This window comes from Crocodylus siamensis, chromosome 7 (assembly GCF_052110815.1).
Source record: "Crocodylus siamensis isolate JL-2025a chromosome 7, ASM5211081v1, whole genome shotgun sequence".
NCBI classification, from domain to species: Eukaryota; Metazoa; Chordata; order Crocodylia; family Crocodylidae; genus Crocodylus; species Crocodylus siamensis.
In genome coordinates this window covers 19,330,476-19,346,074 of record NC_143401.1, presented here as the reverse complement: position 1 = coordinate 19,346,074, position 15,599 = coordinate 19,330,476, and the positions used below count along the sequence as shown (strand labels likewise).

Sequence of the window (15,599 nt, the reverse complement as noted above, 5' to 3'; positions counted from 1 at the left end):
ATGTCATTGTGAAACTGAAGGGAGGCTTTCTTATCTCTTTTCTTATTGGCCTGGAGTGTTGTCTTATTCTTTTCCTGCTTTCATTTCTTTATCTTGTGGTAAAAAAAGATAAGGAACTGCCTGCCTTTATATTTATCTGAAGCTTCCAACAGTTCAAGAAACCTAGCACAAGCTTAGAGATACAATATAGCAATGCATAAACTACACCAGGCTACACAGTTTATGTATTGTTATTAATATAATAGAGCCTACAGTATGCACATGTAAGCTTTGTAAGCAATTTTGTTATTCATCAGTTCATTAGTAATTAAACCTGATGCTAAGACCTTCTAGCAAGTGGTTTCTTGTTATACCTTTCTTGCTAAACCTCAATTACCATTTGCTTAGTTGGCTGCAGTCATTATTTAAAACACACTACTGAATGTGCTGTTTGGAATGCTTGAAGGGTTCATGCTATGATCACTTAAGAGGAAGCTGGGGCCTTCTCTTCAGTTGTGCTCTTGCAGCCTGTTTGGGCCTTTAAAAATGGCTAAGACTGGTTTCCGGCACCTAGGGCATCCTCATCACCTCATTTCCTTGATTAATGCACGTGGTATGGGAGAAGGTAGGTGCACATTCCTCAGCTGCATGACGGAACACTGCTGCCCCTGCATAGACATACCATCACTGAAGTTTAATTGCTGCAATGTGCCAAAGAATAATGAACCACTAAAAATGTTAGTCTTGTGCCTGAAGATATTGTTGGAAAGTTGGGCTTTTGTTTAATTGCTATCTCTGCATTTAGCTCACCAACTCTCTAATTAGGGATACACTGAGCCTAGGAGTTTGGTTTTCAGTGGACATGTCTGCATGTGGAATTAATGCACCTGAATTTTCTTTTCAGAAAAAAATGAGGCTCATTAAAGTGCTCTAGGGCATAGGTTTACACATATACCTCATCGGGAGCAAATGGCTCCTGACTGGAGCAGCCTAATCCAGCGCTGTTCCTGTCCTGCTCTGGCCCCCCTGCAGCAGCCAGGGGGAACTCCAGGCACCCCCAGATGTCAGCCTTAGGGCTGGCAGGAGGCACAAGGCCACTCCCAATTCCCATGTGACTGGGAGAGTTGTCCCCACTCGGTGGGGACACTGCAAGCCATGTGAGAATTGGAAGGTCCCAATTCCCACATGGCTGGGAGAGCCCCCACCGCATTGGGCAGGGATGCTGTCTGCCAGCAACATGGAGATTGGGAGGGTCCTGAGCTCCCTGTGGCTGGCAGGCAATGTCCTGCCAAGTGGGACAGGTCTCCCTGCCCCCTGTGGCTTCTGCTGGCCAGGTTGACTAGGAGCAGTTTGCTCTCAGTCACCATCTACACATGCACTACTGTGTGGTAGCTAATGTGCCATTAATTTAGTACCTGTAATTGTTGGTACCAGAAAAATGTGCATTAGCCTAATTATATTGCACAGTAAATCCCACACACATGTAGATGCTGATACTTTATTGCACATTAGATTAGTCTTTTGTTAGATGCACCCAGTATGGTTAAGGCCATTAATGGTCTAGGCCAAACTTTCTCAGCTCTGGCTTACTGCAGAAGGTCTCCCCTTTAGGAGCTTGGAAAGGGATTTTCATGTGTATTATTTTCAGGACTGTCTTTCAGGGGCAAAAAGCAGTGTATAGCTTTTGGTATGTGAAGAAATAAAGGATTAATATTAGCAAGATCTCAGTAGTTTAGCAAGTTTGCCAGCCAGATATAGATTAGGTTGTTATCAGCTCCATTACATCTGCCAGCATTGTCTCTGAACCTTAAACAGGCATTTCCTTAAAAGTGCTAGTGGCTGCATTCACATTTCCTTTTGGGTATGTAAAGTACGTTTTCTGCTTTGCTTTTCCTTTGGTCTGATCCATAAACTTATCTTTCCTGTTCTGTTTATTTTAATTGGTCTCTACCTTACTGAATAAGGTCAAAGCTATTTGTTCAGAGCATCAGTCCATCAGTGATAAGAAGCCTTTCTTTCATTCTTCTCTTCCTTATTCTCCTACCATTGTTCTTCCAGATCCATAAAAGACAGTGTGATTCTAGGATAGGCTGCCTTTTTCTAGAGCCATTCTTCCGTGGGGAATGTTTAACAAGGCTGTCATTGAAGCAGAGAACTCCACTTGTGTCTGACACGCAAAATCAATTCACAGATACACTACCTATGAAGTTATAAGGAACAGTATAAGGACTGTGCAGTAGATCTGATCTAGCTAGATTTAAGCAAGGCATTTGAGAATAGACTTCACAGGAAATATTTAGTTCAGCTGCAGATGAGTAGCTGGCTAAAAGCGAGACTACACCAAGTTACAGTGAAAGGACAGTTATCTGATCAGAGAGAGGTTATTAGAGGCAACTTTAGGGACCGGTCTTAGGATCTATTCTGTTTACTACTTTCACTAGTGTCCTTGGCTCAGGAACTAAATGTGCCCTTAAAGACTTTGTGGATGACAAAATTTGGGACATACTGCCAATACAGAGGAGGAACAGATTATCATATAGGAAAAATTAGATAATCTTGTGAATGGAATAATAGAAATGGGATAAAAGTAATGGTATGAAGTGCAAAGCCACTTAAGGACTGATACAAAGAACTTTTGCTATAAGCTAGACTCTGGTTGGAAGTGGAGGAAGACATTGGTTACGTGCGGGATGACCAGGAGCTGCAAATGTGAAACAGATGTGAAAAAGGCTAATGCAAATTTAAGGTGTGTTCTGTGGGATACTTTTAGCAGAAACAGGGAAGTACCATATAACTGTGCAAGGCACTGGTTAGACCTAATTTAGAATACTGTACATAGTTCAGGTCACCTTTATTCAAAAATTAGCTTAAAATGGAGCAGGTGCAGAGAAGGGCAATTATAATGATTAAGAGAATGCAAAATTTATCTTATCTTAATTTTCTTAAGAGATACTAGTTTGTTAGCAAAATGCAGGTTCAGATGGAATATGATTACTTTTTGTAAGTACATTTTGGGGTGATATTAGGGAGAGAGAGAAGAGCTATTTGAAGTAAGGACAAAATTGGTACAAAATTAATTGGGTGAAAACTGGTCACAAAAAGTTTTAGACTATAAAATAATTAGAAAGTTTCTAACAATAAAGGAGTGAGTTCTGTAACAGTCTCCTGAACAAAATAATGGAGACAGGGAAACTGAATTATTTTAATATGGGGCTTAGTAAGTTTATAGAAGGGACAGTAAGGTAGGCATGTTCCTGGAATAGTAATCAAAGCTATAAGCTTTGGGATATGAGGTCTGTGAATGTTTGGTATCCTCATGACAGGGGTAAAAGGACATTTGATCACTGTTTGAGTTGCTAATATATGTGGGAGGTGCTTGGGAAACCCTTGCTTCAAGGCTTCTGTCACTTGCAGCAGAAACGAATATTTTCTTCTTTGAATGCATTATTTAGCTTCCCACTGACCCCGCACTTCCTCTAAAGCTTTTTACATTGACTGTGGCTGGAGATAGGATTTGGATTTGGGTGTGCTGGTGTTCACTGATTGTACTCTTGCAGCAGTCTGGATGGTTTGGACCACTGGACCACTTTTTAGGACTGTCTGACCATGTGCTACCCTGACAAATACCCTGCTGTTACAGTAGTCAAGGCATTGTTGATGCCTTTGTCTCCTCAGCTCTCTCCCAGTGGTATGTTGTAGACATTTGTCTATACTGGCTTCTCTTGCACACTGCAACCACAAAGCACCTTTGTGATTGTGGTGTGCAAGAGAAGCTAGTATGAATAAAGTTTTTCTTATATTGCCTGCAGTCACAGAATCTGGACTGGACAGTCCGGGTGGTTCATTCCTATCTTGTGTAGTTCTACGGCTGGAAACAGCCCACCTGAAGGTGTGGACAATGAAGATATCTCACAGCACAGTGTGCATCTTCTTCATTTCACAGCAAAGCTGCCCCGGGATGACAAGATCCAGATCCTCAAACAGCATAGACGCAGAGAGCTTGAAGACCGCCAAAAAATGTATCGGTGAGTACCTTTTCACATCCCTGCTTTGCAGTGTGTGCACCCAGAGAATGCCCCAGTCCCTTCCTGGTAGCTGAGTGCTTGTGGCACAAAACTATGGAGGTGACTGTCACAAGTTGGCTGTCTTGGCAGTGAGGCCAAGCATTGCAGCGAAACTGTATTCCCCTGGAGGTCAGGATTAGAGTATATGGGAAGGACAGTTTGCTGAACTGGGTCTGTTCATCCTTGTCTCCTGTTGGCTGTACACAACTTTTGCTGAGGCTGGATTAATTAAAGGTATAAATCCACTGTTGGTACAGAAAGTCAGCACAGTCCGACGTTGCCATTTCAATCTCAGGTAAGGCCTTTCTTAGGAACAGAGGTATGTAGGGCCAGAAGAGACTGCTCAGGTCATTGAGGCCAGTCTCCTGTCATCGCAGGTAACTCTATAATTGACAAATCCAAAAGGTTCCACAGGAACATTCATTCCAGCCCTCCTGCATGCACAGTCACAAAGGCTCTGTCTAGCCTTCCCCTAACCCCAACAAGCTTAGGATCTTCAGAAACAAAACCCCCGAGCTTTAGTAAACTACAGTGTGCCATAAGAAGAAAGCAGGAGAGGCCAAGGGAAGTCAGTGCCATGGGACTGTGCAGTGAAATGAAATTCGTTAAGTAAAGTATGCTCAGGTATTTTAAACAGTATGGGAGCATCTACACGTATGCTTTAATGTGCATTAGCTTATTTTAATGCACATTAAAATGTCACTAAAAACTGTGCTATTTAGCTAATGAGCCCTAAAATAGGTTAATATGCATTAAGCATCACTTAAATCTGTGCTCTCTAGTTAATGCACATTAAGACAGGCTAATGTGCATTTTCCTAGTACCTCACAACGGAGGTACTAGATTTAATGCATGTTAAGTGTTAATACACACACCCTATATGCCCAGTCCTATAGAGGAAGGCAAAACAAACCTGATGGTCCTTGCCCAATTGTCCTGAAAATACAATCTTGACTCCACATCTGGTGAGTAGTTGAATCTTGACAATGTGAAGAAGGCCTCTGAGAGGTTTGTTAAACTATTGATAGCTGCCATACCACACATGAATGGCAAGAAGCATGACTGTGGAATTGAGCATCAGATCCCATCATGCCATACTGCTGGTACAGGGTCCAGGCAATCTTTGCTCCTGAGGCTGGGGGCCCTGTCAGCTGAAGGAACTCAACCACAGGAGCTTGTGGCTGAGAGCTTTGATCACTTCATCAGTTTGAACTCCCATCCAGGGGAGCTCTGCTCCCCCAGTTGGGACCCCTCATCAGCTGACCACTCCTCCCAGCCTCTGGAGCACGTGGGAGTGTCCCCTGGAGGCTGGGACCACTAGCCGCATATTCAATTAAAGGTGCAATAGGAACCAGTGACAAAATTATTGCACATATTTTGTTTAATAACTTAGTTTCTTATTCTTGGCTCTGTCACACCATTAATTGAATAAGTATGTGGCCAGGTCACTACTAAAATGTGATTAACCAGTCAATCACCCTGTTTTTTTTGTCCAATTCCTTTTAGGATTCTGTCTTCATTTGGTAAACTGGAAGAATGATGTGTCCCTTACACATGAAAATCGTTTGCCATGAATGTAGGGGTCAGAGTGACTTTTTATAATTGATGGATTAATGTTCCAAACTCAGGTCCTAGATGTTATTTAATCAGACAAAGACTTCCTTAAAAATGATGGGAAACCAACCACAAAGAAAAACTAATGAGACAGACTAATAGGCGGAGTGATGCAGAAGAGCTGATTTACGTATGCAAAGGAGATGCAAATATAGATCCCTTTAGAATTCTGAGAAAATGACTGTTTACCTTTTGGAAGTAGAAACAGCAGATGTAGCACAACAGTAGAATAGATGTAGATCTCAATAGATGTAACACAACAATAGAGTCTTAATAGATCTCAATAGATGTAACACAACAATAGATTTCAATAGATGTAACACAACAATACAGTCTGGCAGAATCTTTTAAACATTTTTCTTGTATTTTAGAAATTGCCTGCTTTCATGTTGAAATTTAAAATCCTCACACTGATGCCACAAATCAAGCTTTGTGGAAAGCGATAAACAAACCCCATTGCCATTAGGAAGCATTGCTCTTTGGCTGAGGCTGAATTGCTAAGGGAGTGCTGTTTCTCTAGGGTTATTAACTTAAGTTCACTTTCCTCTGGAAGGCCTGAGTGCTTTCAACTGTTAAAAATTCTGTGAATCTTTTTGTGGAAACAGGAGGCAGGGTTGCCCTTGCATCTCAGGTAGGTTACAGCCCACTAAATGATATCCCTGGTTCCAGCTGGGTGTGCTTCTATTCATCTTTCTGCTGGAGAGGAAATGCTATTTAGTACACTGAACATTGGATTGGAAGTTAGGAGCTTCTATGTACTTACTTCAACGCAGAGCCTGGGACATGTTACTTACCCATTTTATGTGTTTCCTTATCTGTAAAATTTGTAACTATTATTTAATAAAATGTTTCATGTTGACCAAATCACAGCTGACCTTCTCAATCATGGCTGCATTTTAGGGTTGAGTGAATGAGCCTTATACCTAGGCTTAGCAGGATTTGATTGTTAGTGACAGACATCAATAACAATGATTTCACCAGGCAGTCACAGACCAGTGGAAAAATATTTCTGTTAGTAATCATCAAAATTTACAAAAAGGAAAAGTAAAAAAAAAAAAAAATCCGTGATGGAGGTATGGAAATCTGGGGCAAGGGGTGCGCGTGTACACACACAAACACACTGGCTGCAAGTGGGGCTGGAGTTACTTGCTCTGCAGTGGGGAGGCTGGTGCTAACAGTTACTTGCTCTGCCCAGGTCCCAGCTGTGGCAATGAACAAACTCCCATGGAGGCCAGGCTGGGCTGATCCCACAGTCTTGATCTTGTGTAGTCATTTACCTTTGTGTGTGGCAGATATAGGAGTCTATAAATTGGGACTGCTAATGTCTTGCAGCACAGGTGTAAGTCACTATACAGGGTAGTGAGGAAAGCACAGTGTGCTTATAAAACTCTTTGGCATCTTTCAGGGTGGAAGGAATTATTATGAAAGTCACTGTCATTATCCCAACCAATCTGCTGCAAGCATTGTCCATGGTACTGAGTCATATGATTCACAGAAGTAGACAGAACTGTACAGTTTATTTATGTTGTTATTGTGACTCCTTTTCTTTTTAACTTCTCTGCCCAGATGGAAGGAATGGCATCCTGGCTTCCCCTTAAGCATTGATGCCCATTCTCACAGTGATTTGCCTCGTGACATCCAGTTTGACAACGAGAAAGGAGTTGACTTCATTTTGAACTACTCCAAAGCGTATGTGTTCTTGGGACTCTTGGAAATGGTTAAAAAATTTAATTGGGAAACTAATGAAAAATGTCATGCTTTGCTTTTGGTTCTTTTTTTTAATTTAAAATGAGAACTGTCATTGCAATGTCAATATATCAAGTGGCCCTACATTATTTAAATACTAGGAGAAAATATGGTGAAAAAATTAGTATGGGTTTTTAATTTCAAAATTTGCATCATTCCAACTTTGGATCTGGAAGACAGAGTGACTGGTGGGCCCAGGCTATGCTGGTTGTGCCACGTGGAACACCTAAAGCATACCAAAGTAAGACCTGTATGAAGCAAGTGGATAGGTGGAATCTCTTGCTAACCTATTAGTGCTCATATCAGCTGTTTCTTTCATGAAAACATAGTCCGTTGGTTTGCTCTGAAGAATCTATGGATCTTTTTAACAGCATGAAGGGGGAGTGAGACAGATTGGGAGATGATGGACATTGTTTGGGGTAAACCAGTCCTAGAGTCTAATTAGGGACAGGATGCCACATCCCAGGCTCTGGTTGAAAATTCGTGATGGTGTAACAACCATAATTCATGGCAATTCACACTTGGCTTTCACCACCAAAAAGGAGATAAAACTCCCATTGCATATTTTGTGGAAGAAAATTTTCATAGGTTTTTTGAGCGTCGAACCCATTTAGCCCTTCTAATCCCTCCTTGCCTTTTTCTTTTCCTTCTGGGAATTGTTTCTCGTAATGGAAGCAGACTTTGCATTAAAAAAGGGGTTTTAAAGCAAATACATACATCTGTTATTATAAGTAAAGAAGCTGTATCCTAATAGCAGTGAGTCATTCTAGGGTGTTCATGAAGAAGGACACTATATTTTCCCAGCAGCGGTAGGCATGTGGGTCCAGCTTTCCAACCCTAAAGAGCCCCATTTCAGAGCCTTTGGTGTTATAACACAAACATCCACACATGATAGCCAGTCATAGTGTTTGTGACATGATATTTAAAGTCCTGAAAAAAATATGTGCAGAGCATTTGAATGAGAGGGGGAGGGGGTGTCAGTGACAATATTTATAGGCCAACACTTCATAGAATCATAGAAGTCGGGTCGGAAGGAACTTTATAGAACTTCAAGTCCGACCCTCTGCCAGGGCAGGAGAAAAAACTGGGCTCAAATGATCCCAGCTAGATAGGCATCAAGCCTCCTCTTAAAGACCCCAGGGTAGGAGCCAGCACCACTTCCCTTGGAAGTTGGTTCCAGATCCTAGCTGCCCTAACTGTGAAGTAATTCTTACGGATGTCTAATCTAAACCTACTCTCCAACAACTTATGCCCGTTATTCCTTGTTATGCCAGGGGGAGCTAGGGGAAACAGTGTCTCCCCCAAACCCTTCTGGTCCCCCCTAGTGAGTTTATCGACTGTCACCAGGTCCCCCCTCAGCCTTCTCTTGTGAAGGCTGAACAGGTTCAGGTCCCGCAGTCTCTCATTGTAGGTCCGCCCTGTTGTCCCTGGATCATGCCCCGGAACAGTCTCCTCTGGACACTCTCCATGTTGTCCACATTCCTCCTGAAGTGCGGCACCCAGAACTGGACACAGTACTCCAGCTGTGGCCTGACCAGTGTTGCATAGAGGGGGAGGATCACCTCCTTGTCCCACCTAGAGATGCACCTGTGGATGCATGACAAGGTGCGGTTAGCCCTGCCAACCGTGACCTGGCATTGTCAGCCCCTGTTCATCTTGGAGTCAATAATGACTCCAAGATCCCTTTCTGCTTCTGTGCTCTCAAGAAGGGAGTTTCCCATCTTAGAAGGGAGTTTCCCATCTTAATAGGAACCCAAACTTATTTTAGCATTCTGATGGAGATTCTCAAGAAGTAGTGTGTTACAAGAGCTCTTCTGAAGTAAAGTAACTGGACAGCAGGGCAGGGCTTCCTTCCTGGCATGAAGGGGAGAGGAACTAGACAAATATTTTGGATGCCTGAGATAAAAAAAAAAGTTTAGATTGGCCTTCATTTATTTATTTACCAGTTATCTTATATTTTCATATAAGAAATAAACCACAGTGTTTGAAGGCTAGGGTTTTACCTTTGGAATGAAATGGTACACAGAAGTAGAAACCCCATGGGGTCAGTGTTCCTGCTGGGTGTGGTGGTGATGATGAGAGCAGAGAGGTGGAGATATACTGTTAAGGTATAACTGGGAATAATGGGAGTGAACCTGATCCAAGTGGAGATGTACAAGCTTGTGGGGAAGGGTTGTGATGTATTCCTCATTGCTTGGGACATTTAGAAGTGAACTCAAATGCAGGAGAATACAGTGGGAGGTTGCCTTCATGAGTGGTAGTCAACCTGTTTTGCTAGGTGTGCCACAAGTTAAACCCCACTCCCCTCCTGAGTGTTGCTCTGATGTTTGCCTCCAGAGCCATGCTCGATAGAATTAGCTCCCTAGCGTGCTGGAGTGGAGGCAGGGGGCCTTGAGCCTTGAGCCATACGAAGTGGAATAGAGTAGAATGGGAAGATGCTGCAAGAGGGAAAGTTGCTTCCAACCCTTTCCTGGCCCTGTAACCACCACGGTCTTATATGGAGATGGAGGATCCCAAGCCCTTTTAATTTGGCAGTAGCCAGGGAGAGGTTAACCTGGCTCTTGGTAGTGACAGTGGACACCTCCTCCTGCTCTCTTCTGCCTCTGTTCCAGCATCTCCCTTTACTGGGTATTTGGGGCTTGCATGTTGCACAGAAGCTGCCCATGCCACTTGTGGCTTGTGTGGCATGGGTTGGCCACTGCTGGCCTATACCAACAGTAATCTGTTTTCTTGAGCTCACTTTGTTGGGCTAAGGTTCATCTAGAGTGTTTGAAAAGCCCAAATCCATACCCTAGACTCCCTGTTGTATGGCTATGTTGGGCCAATGGCATAGATGTACAGATATCATGCATTTTTGCTTCTACCTTGTTTGTTTTTTTTTCTAGTGTCTGGCAAGGCTCCTATGAAATGCCTGAATTGCTGAATGGAGAATGGTTTCATTCTGAGTCTTTTACAGAATTAATAAAAGAGAAGGAAGCATTGTGGTTTTCTTTCTTAAGAGTTGGCTTTTGAGTAGCTGGACATGCTTGCATGCATGACTCTCACTTTGCTAAAGCAACAGCAAGTCTGAGATCCAGTATAGATTTCATGGATTTCATAGATATCAGGGCTGGAAGGGACCTCAGGAGATCATCGAGTCCAGCCCCCTGCCCAAAGGGCAGGAAGTCAGCTGCGGTTATAGGATCCCAGCAAGATAAGCATCCAATTTACTCTTGAAGGTGTTCAATGTAGGTGCTTGAACCACCTCCGCTGGCAGACTGTTCCAGACCTTGGGGGCTCGAACAGTAAAGAAATTCTTCCTTATGTCCAGCCTGAAACGGTCTTGCAGGAGTTTATGACTGTTTGACCTAGTCATCCCTTGGGGCGCTCTGGTGATCAAACATTACCCCAGATCCTGGTGGTCACCCCTGATAAACTTATAGGTGGCCATCAGGTCACCCCTGAGCCTACGCTTTTCCAGGCTAAAGAGTCCCATGTATATGTGGGGTTGAGTAGATCTTAAGTCTCTTGCTTGGTTTGATTGAGGTAACAGTCACATAAGCACCATAGGCTCAGAAGGGGAATGACCATGATGAGTTCAGTTTGTCTTGATTTGCTTGAATTCAGTCCCAGAGAAGTGGTGATCCCAAGCACCTGCTGACAGTTCTCTCACATAAGGCTAGCTTGTCTGGCTTCTCATTACACAGATAAATCCCGAGCAGTAATTCAGAGCCAAGCAAGTGTTCATTGTTTTATTTGTATTTCTGCTTTCTCTCTTGCTTTTTCTTAAAACTTTTCCATCTGATGAACTTCTGGGGAAGCACCCCTTTCTATTATCTGGCACATTTTCTATTCTTGATGCTCCGAAACTGTTCTTCCCTAAGGTATGATACTTCTTGGTCTCTGAAGACAATGATCAGATATCTTTCTGAGTGTGCAGTTGTACTAGCTCTACTCCATAGCACACTATATTACATTGCTATATATTACTTACTGCTTCATCTGGGGTAGATACGGACCTTAAAAAAGCCAGAGACAGAATCAGTCTAAGTTATGTGGTTTTCTGCATGCAGTGTAGTTTATATTGGTAGTGAACAAAACACACTGTCGCAGGGCTCTCAGGCGCTCTGCGACTGGGAGCAGAAGCGGCTCAGGAGAGACCCCTAGTGTTGGGAAGAGGGAAGCGCAGCTGCCAGTCATCAGGACTGCAGGTCCTGGTTGCCCTAGCAACCGGGGAAACCTAGGGACAGGAAGGGGCGGAGCTTAGCTCTTCTTAAGCCCAAGCAGAAGGCTAGGAGGGCAGTTCCCCTCTGACTGCCGAGGGAGGAGGAACTCAGCCATAACAAAGGGGAGAACTCTGATGGCTGGAATAGCCCTGGGCTCTTGGTGGGGGTTGATGCGCGCTCGCGCTCTCCCTCTCTCTGGTAGGGTGAGATGTATACCCTGACCTGAATGGTCAAGATGCTATGTTGTGGCTCAGCGTTTTGGGTTATAGCCGGTTGGCTTATGGTTTGTGTTTGTTTGTATGATACTGGAGGACCGGGTGAGGCTGTAGGGGTGAGAGGAGGCCTCACAGGAGCGCCCCAGTAATCTGGGGGTTCTTGGTGCCCTGTAGGGCACAGTGAGCGGTGCTGGATAGGCATAGCTGATTGTGCCAGTGTGAAGCGGTGTTGAGGGGTATTGACCCCAGCCGCATGGGGCGGCTGCACAGAGAGAAGCCCCAGGAAGGGTCAGGGCACATTGGCCCAGCCCCGGAGTTAGGGGGCAGTGAGGAGCCCCAAGAGTGAGACGGGGTGGCTAGGAGCCCCAAGGACAAACGAAGGGCTGAGACATAATAACATGGCCCAAGTTAGATCATACAGGCACCATCTGCGAGGCTTGGGCTGCAGTGCGGGGGAGGAAAAGGAGCCGCAGGCAGCGCCCCCTGCCATTGAGGCGCACAAAAATGGGCAGCCTCCCACTAATTCCAATCAACCATCAATTATAAGTAAGATCAAGTCGTAGCAGGTGAGAGTGGGCGGGTGATTGGCCCATTGCAGGAGGACGGAGCCGAGCGTCCGGAGAGGCTCTGAAAGTGGCGTTCCTGTTACACACACATTCACCCTTTAGTGTGAGGTCGGCAAATCTTAGGCTGAGTTCCATCATTTTTAAACTATTTTTTATTCTGTGTGCTGAACTTCTGTTCTGTTACAGGTATAGACCAATTTCTGATGGTTTATACTAGTAAACGTGTAATGTCTGTACTTGGTCCTGATGTTGCTACTGATCTGACAACAAATGAACCATTTCATATCTGTCTGGCTTAGGGTCAGTTCCCCCCAGATTCATGAAGAATTCCCCTCTTGGTACCACCAAGCACCTTTTATTGTTGCCCCCATATTCTAGGGCCCTCTTGGAAAGGATTGCTCACTGATACCCCTAGGTCTTTCCTGCAAGGTTTTGCTCCATTTATTCCTGTTGACTTCTCAGCTCTTTCTTGACCGCTACTTATCCCTTTCCTCTTAGTGTTATCTGCAAACATTAACTCAGCAAACTAGGAGTGCCCAGGCAAAGCCCCTTTTTCATTTGAATCTACTCCAGTCTCCTTGGATTTTTAATAATGTTTGAGGTTTTTCTCTAAGCAGTGCTTTACTAACAGCTAGTCACACTCCTGTGGAATGGGCCAGTATTATCCCCATAGAGGAGCATAAATTGAGGTACAGGGAGGTGAATAACTTGACTCAAACTAGAGAAATTTCTGTCCACAGTAGAATTAGAATTCAGACATTTCTGACTCTAAGTCCAGACAGACTCTTAGTCTTTAGTCAGATTATTTGGTTTCTGAGCTTCCAGTTAAATAGTGGAATATTAAAGTATATTCAGCCACCTACTGAATATAGTGGAAAGTTCCAAAGTCCTGATTATCTCCCTGTTCTGTCTCATCCTCATCCCTAACACTGTTTTCATATTCCGCTTTTTATTTATCTGGTCATTAATGCAGTTTACCAGTCTGGCCCTGGTCTGGTTTGACCGTTGACCTTTCTGTATATGCTATTAGATATTCCAGTAAACCTCTCAGAGATTTCACCCCCAACATTATCCCCTTCTCTGTCCCATAGGCAGATCTAGAATTTTGAAAAGGGGGGTGAGGGAATAGGCAGGGGATGGGGCCTGTTAGGGGTTCCCCCATGGTCCCAGCCCCCCTCTCCCACCCCTACTTACCGGCTCCGAGTCCAGATGCAGCTCCCAGCTGCAGCCATGAGGGACTGTCTGAATCATCGAAACTTTGAATCTTTGCCAAAGATTCAGAGATTTGAATTGATTTGGACCTTTTAAATGGTTCCCTGATTTGATTTGGAGACAGAATCAGACCAAATCTCCTCTGAATCAAATCACCACCCAAAGCTTCCCAGAGCCCTAATACCTGGAGACAGTCCCTGTATGGGGGTGCTCTTGGTCTGCAAGTGCAACAGGCAGGAGAAAGTGAGAAATGTGAGGTTTGGGAGGGGAAAGTAATAATACAGGAAAGAAGCGGCTAGCAGAAAAATACATAATGATCTGCTGTGTGACCTGGGAGGGGACAAGATCCATTTGGGCTCCTCCAGCGATCACCTGGGGCCCTGACATGCAAGGTTTAGATGCTGTATGTACCTATGAAGAATGAGTGTGATTTTCATGTCAATGTAATTCCCCAGAGGACAGTTGGACACTACATAAAAATCTACTCCTACAAGCAGTGTCCTGCTTGGGAGTCTCATCTAGGAAGTCAAGTATTGAATTTGCCTGAGTGAACTACTCTTCATCCATAATAGGTTCCCTGCACCCAGTGCCTCAAGGTCATTGCCAGAGCACTGCGGGGAACCTTGCATTGCTGACACTGAGATGAGTCTGGCCCAGGTTCTAAGACGAGAAGGCTGGCCTAACACAGAGGGCTAAGACTTAGGGAACCTGATTCATGCCTTTGTTCTAATACAAGTTTCCAGTGTGACCTGAGACAGGTCACTTAACCTCCATTTTCCTCCTGTAGAATGAGGCTAATAACACTCCTCATCTGCTTTGGATGGAAAGGATAAATGCATTAAGAGCTCTGCAGTCCTCTGATACTGTGGGAATGGGGCCATATAACTATCTTGCAAAGATTAAATCTTCTCTACATGGGGGTGTTTTTGTTAGTTCTACCAGTGCTCCCTCACGCTACCAATGAGCCCCAGAATACTCCCAACACAAGTGTTTTTAATAGTAATTCCTAGCTCTTACAACGTTTTTAATCCAAGGACATCTTGACAGAATGGAGCTTGGAAAGTTTATGTGTCAGATTCTCTAACGTGGTACTGGGGACAGAACTTGATCATCCAGCCAGGTCCCTTCTGGTACACTGTGCAAACGTGCAATCTATTGGGTGAATAATCTCACACATTTTGCCACAGGAAGTTTATTATTGGTCAGAGGAGGTGAAGTGTTTAGAGGAGCTGTTGAGCAAGCAAAATATGATTTGCATTTTTTTAGCACTTTGTTTTTTCTACAGGATGGAGAATCTGTATGTCAATCGCTTCATGCACATGTTTCAATCATCCTGGAGTGACTTTGCAGATTTTGAGAAGATCTTTGTCCGAATCAGCAATACAATCTCTGGTGGGTTTATCTGGTCACGTTTGCTTCATAGAATAACTTATCATTCATTCACCATCTAAGTACTGGGTGGAGTGGAAACGGCTAGCCTTGAGCTCCTAAGCAATTCTGGCCTGACACAGCTACCCCTTCCATGTCTTGGATACATGCCTAATGAGATTTTCAAAAGCACCTAAAAAAGCTTAGATACCTAAGTAGATGATTGGATTTGATTTTTCAAAATTTTTCCAGTGTACTCAGATGCTTTAAAAAATCCCATTATTTGTATGTCTTCATGTTCTGGCACCATTAGGCACTTTGCAAATGTTGCTCTTCAAGTTTATAGACTTTAATGGCAGCAGGGACAGTTATAATCTTCTACCCTGACTTCCTGCATAACATAGGCCTGAAAATCTGACATAAGCCACCATTTTCAAAACTTCTGTATCCATTTAGAAGCCTAATTCCCTTTGCAAATTCGTGGGTCTTAGGCTTCTCAGTCATGTTGGTACATATTGTCTCTAGTGGGTTATGGAATACAGAAAGATCCCACACAATTTACTGATTCGTTTAATGTGCCTGGCTGGGGGAGTATTTGGTTGATTGCACAATTTTACACTGATTGCGCAC

The 15,599-nt window shown here is 43.8% G+C and overlaps 1 protein-coding gene across 1 annotated transcript in view; it reads left to right on the top strand.

The window, feature by feature from the left end:
- ALOX5 (arachidonate 5-lipoxygenase) overlaps window positions 1-15,599 on the top strand; it is a 45,929-nt gene that overhangs the window by 10,439 nt on the left and 19,891 nt on the right. The window contains exons 3-5 of the mRNA XM_090058279.1: window positions 3,923-4,004; window positions 7,224-7,346; window positions 14,887-14,993. Of these exons, the coding sequence (XP_089914405.1) occupies window positions 3,923-4,004; window positions 7,224-7,346; window positions 14,887-14,993 (312 nt within the window). The remainder of the gene's footprint in view (window positions 1-3,922; window positions 4,005-7,223; window positions 7,347-14,886; window positions 14,994-15,599) is intronic.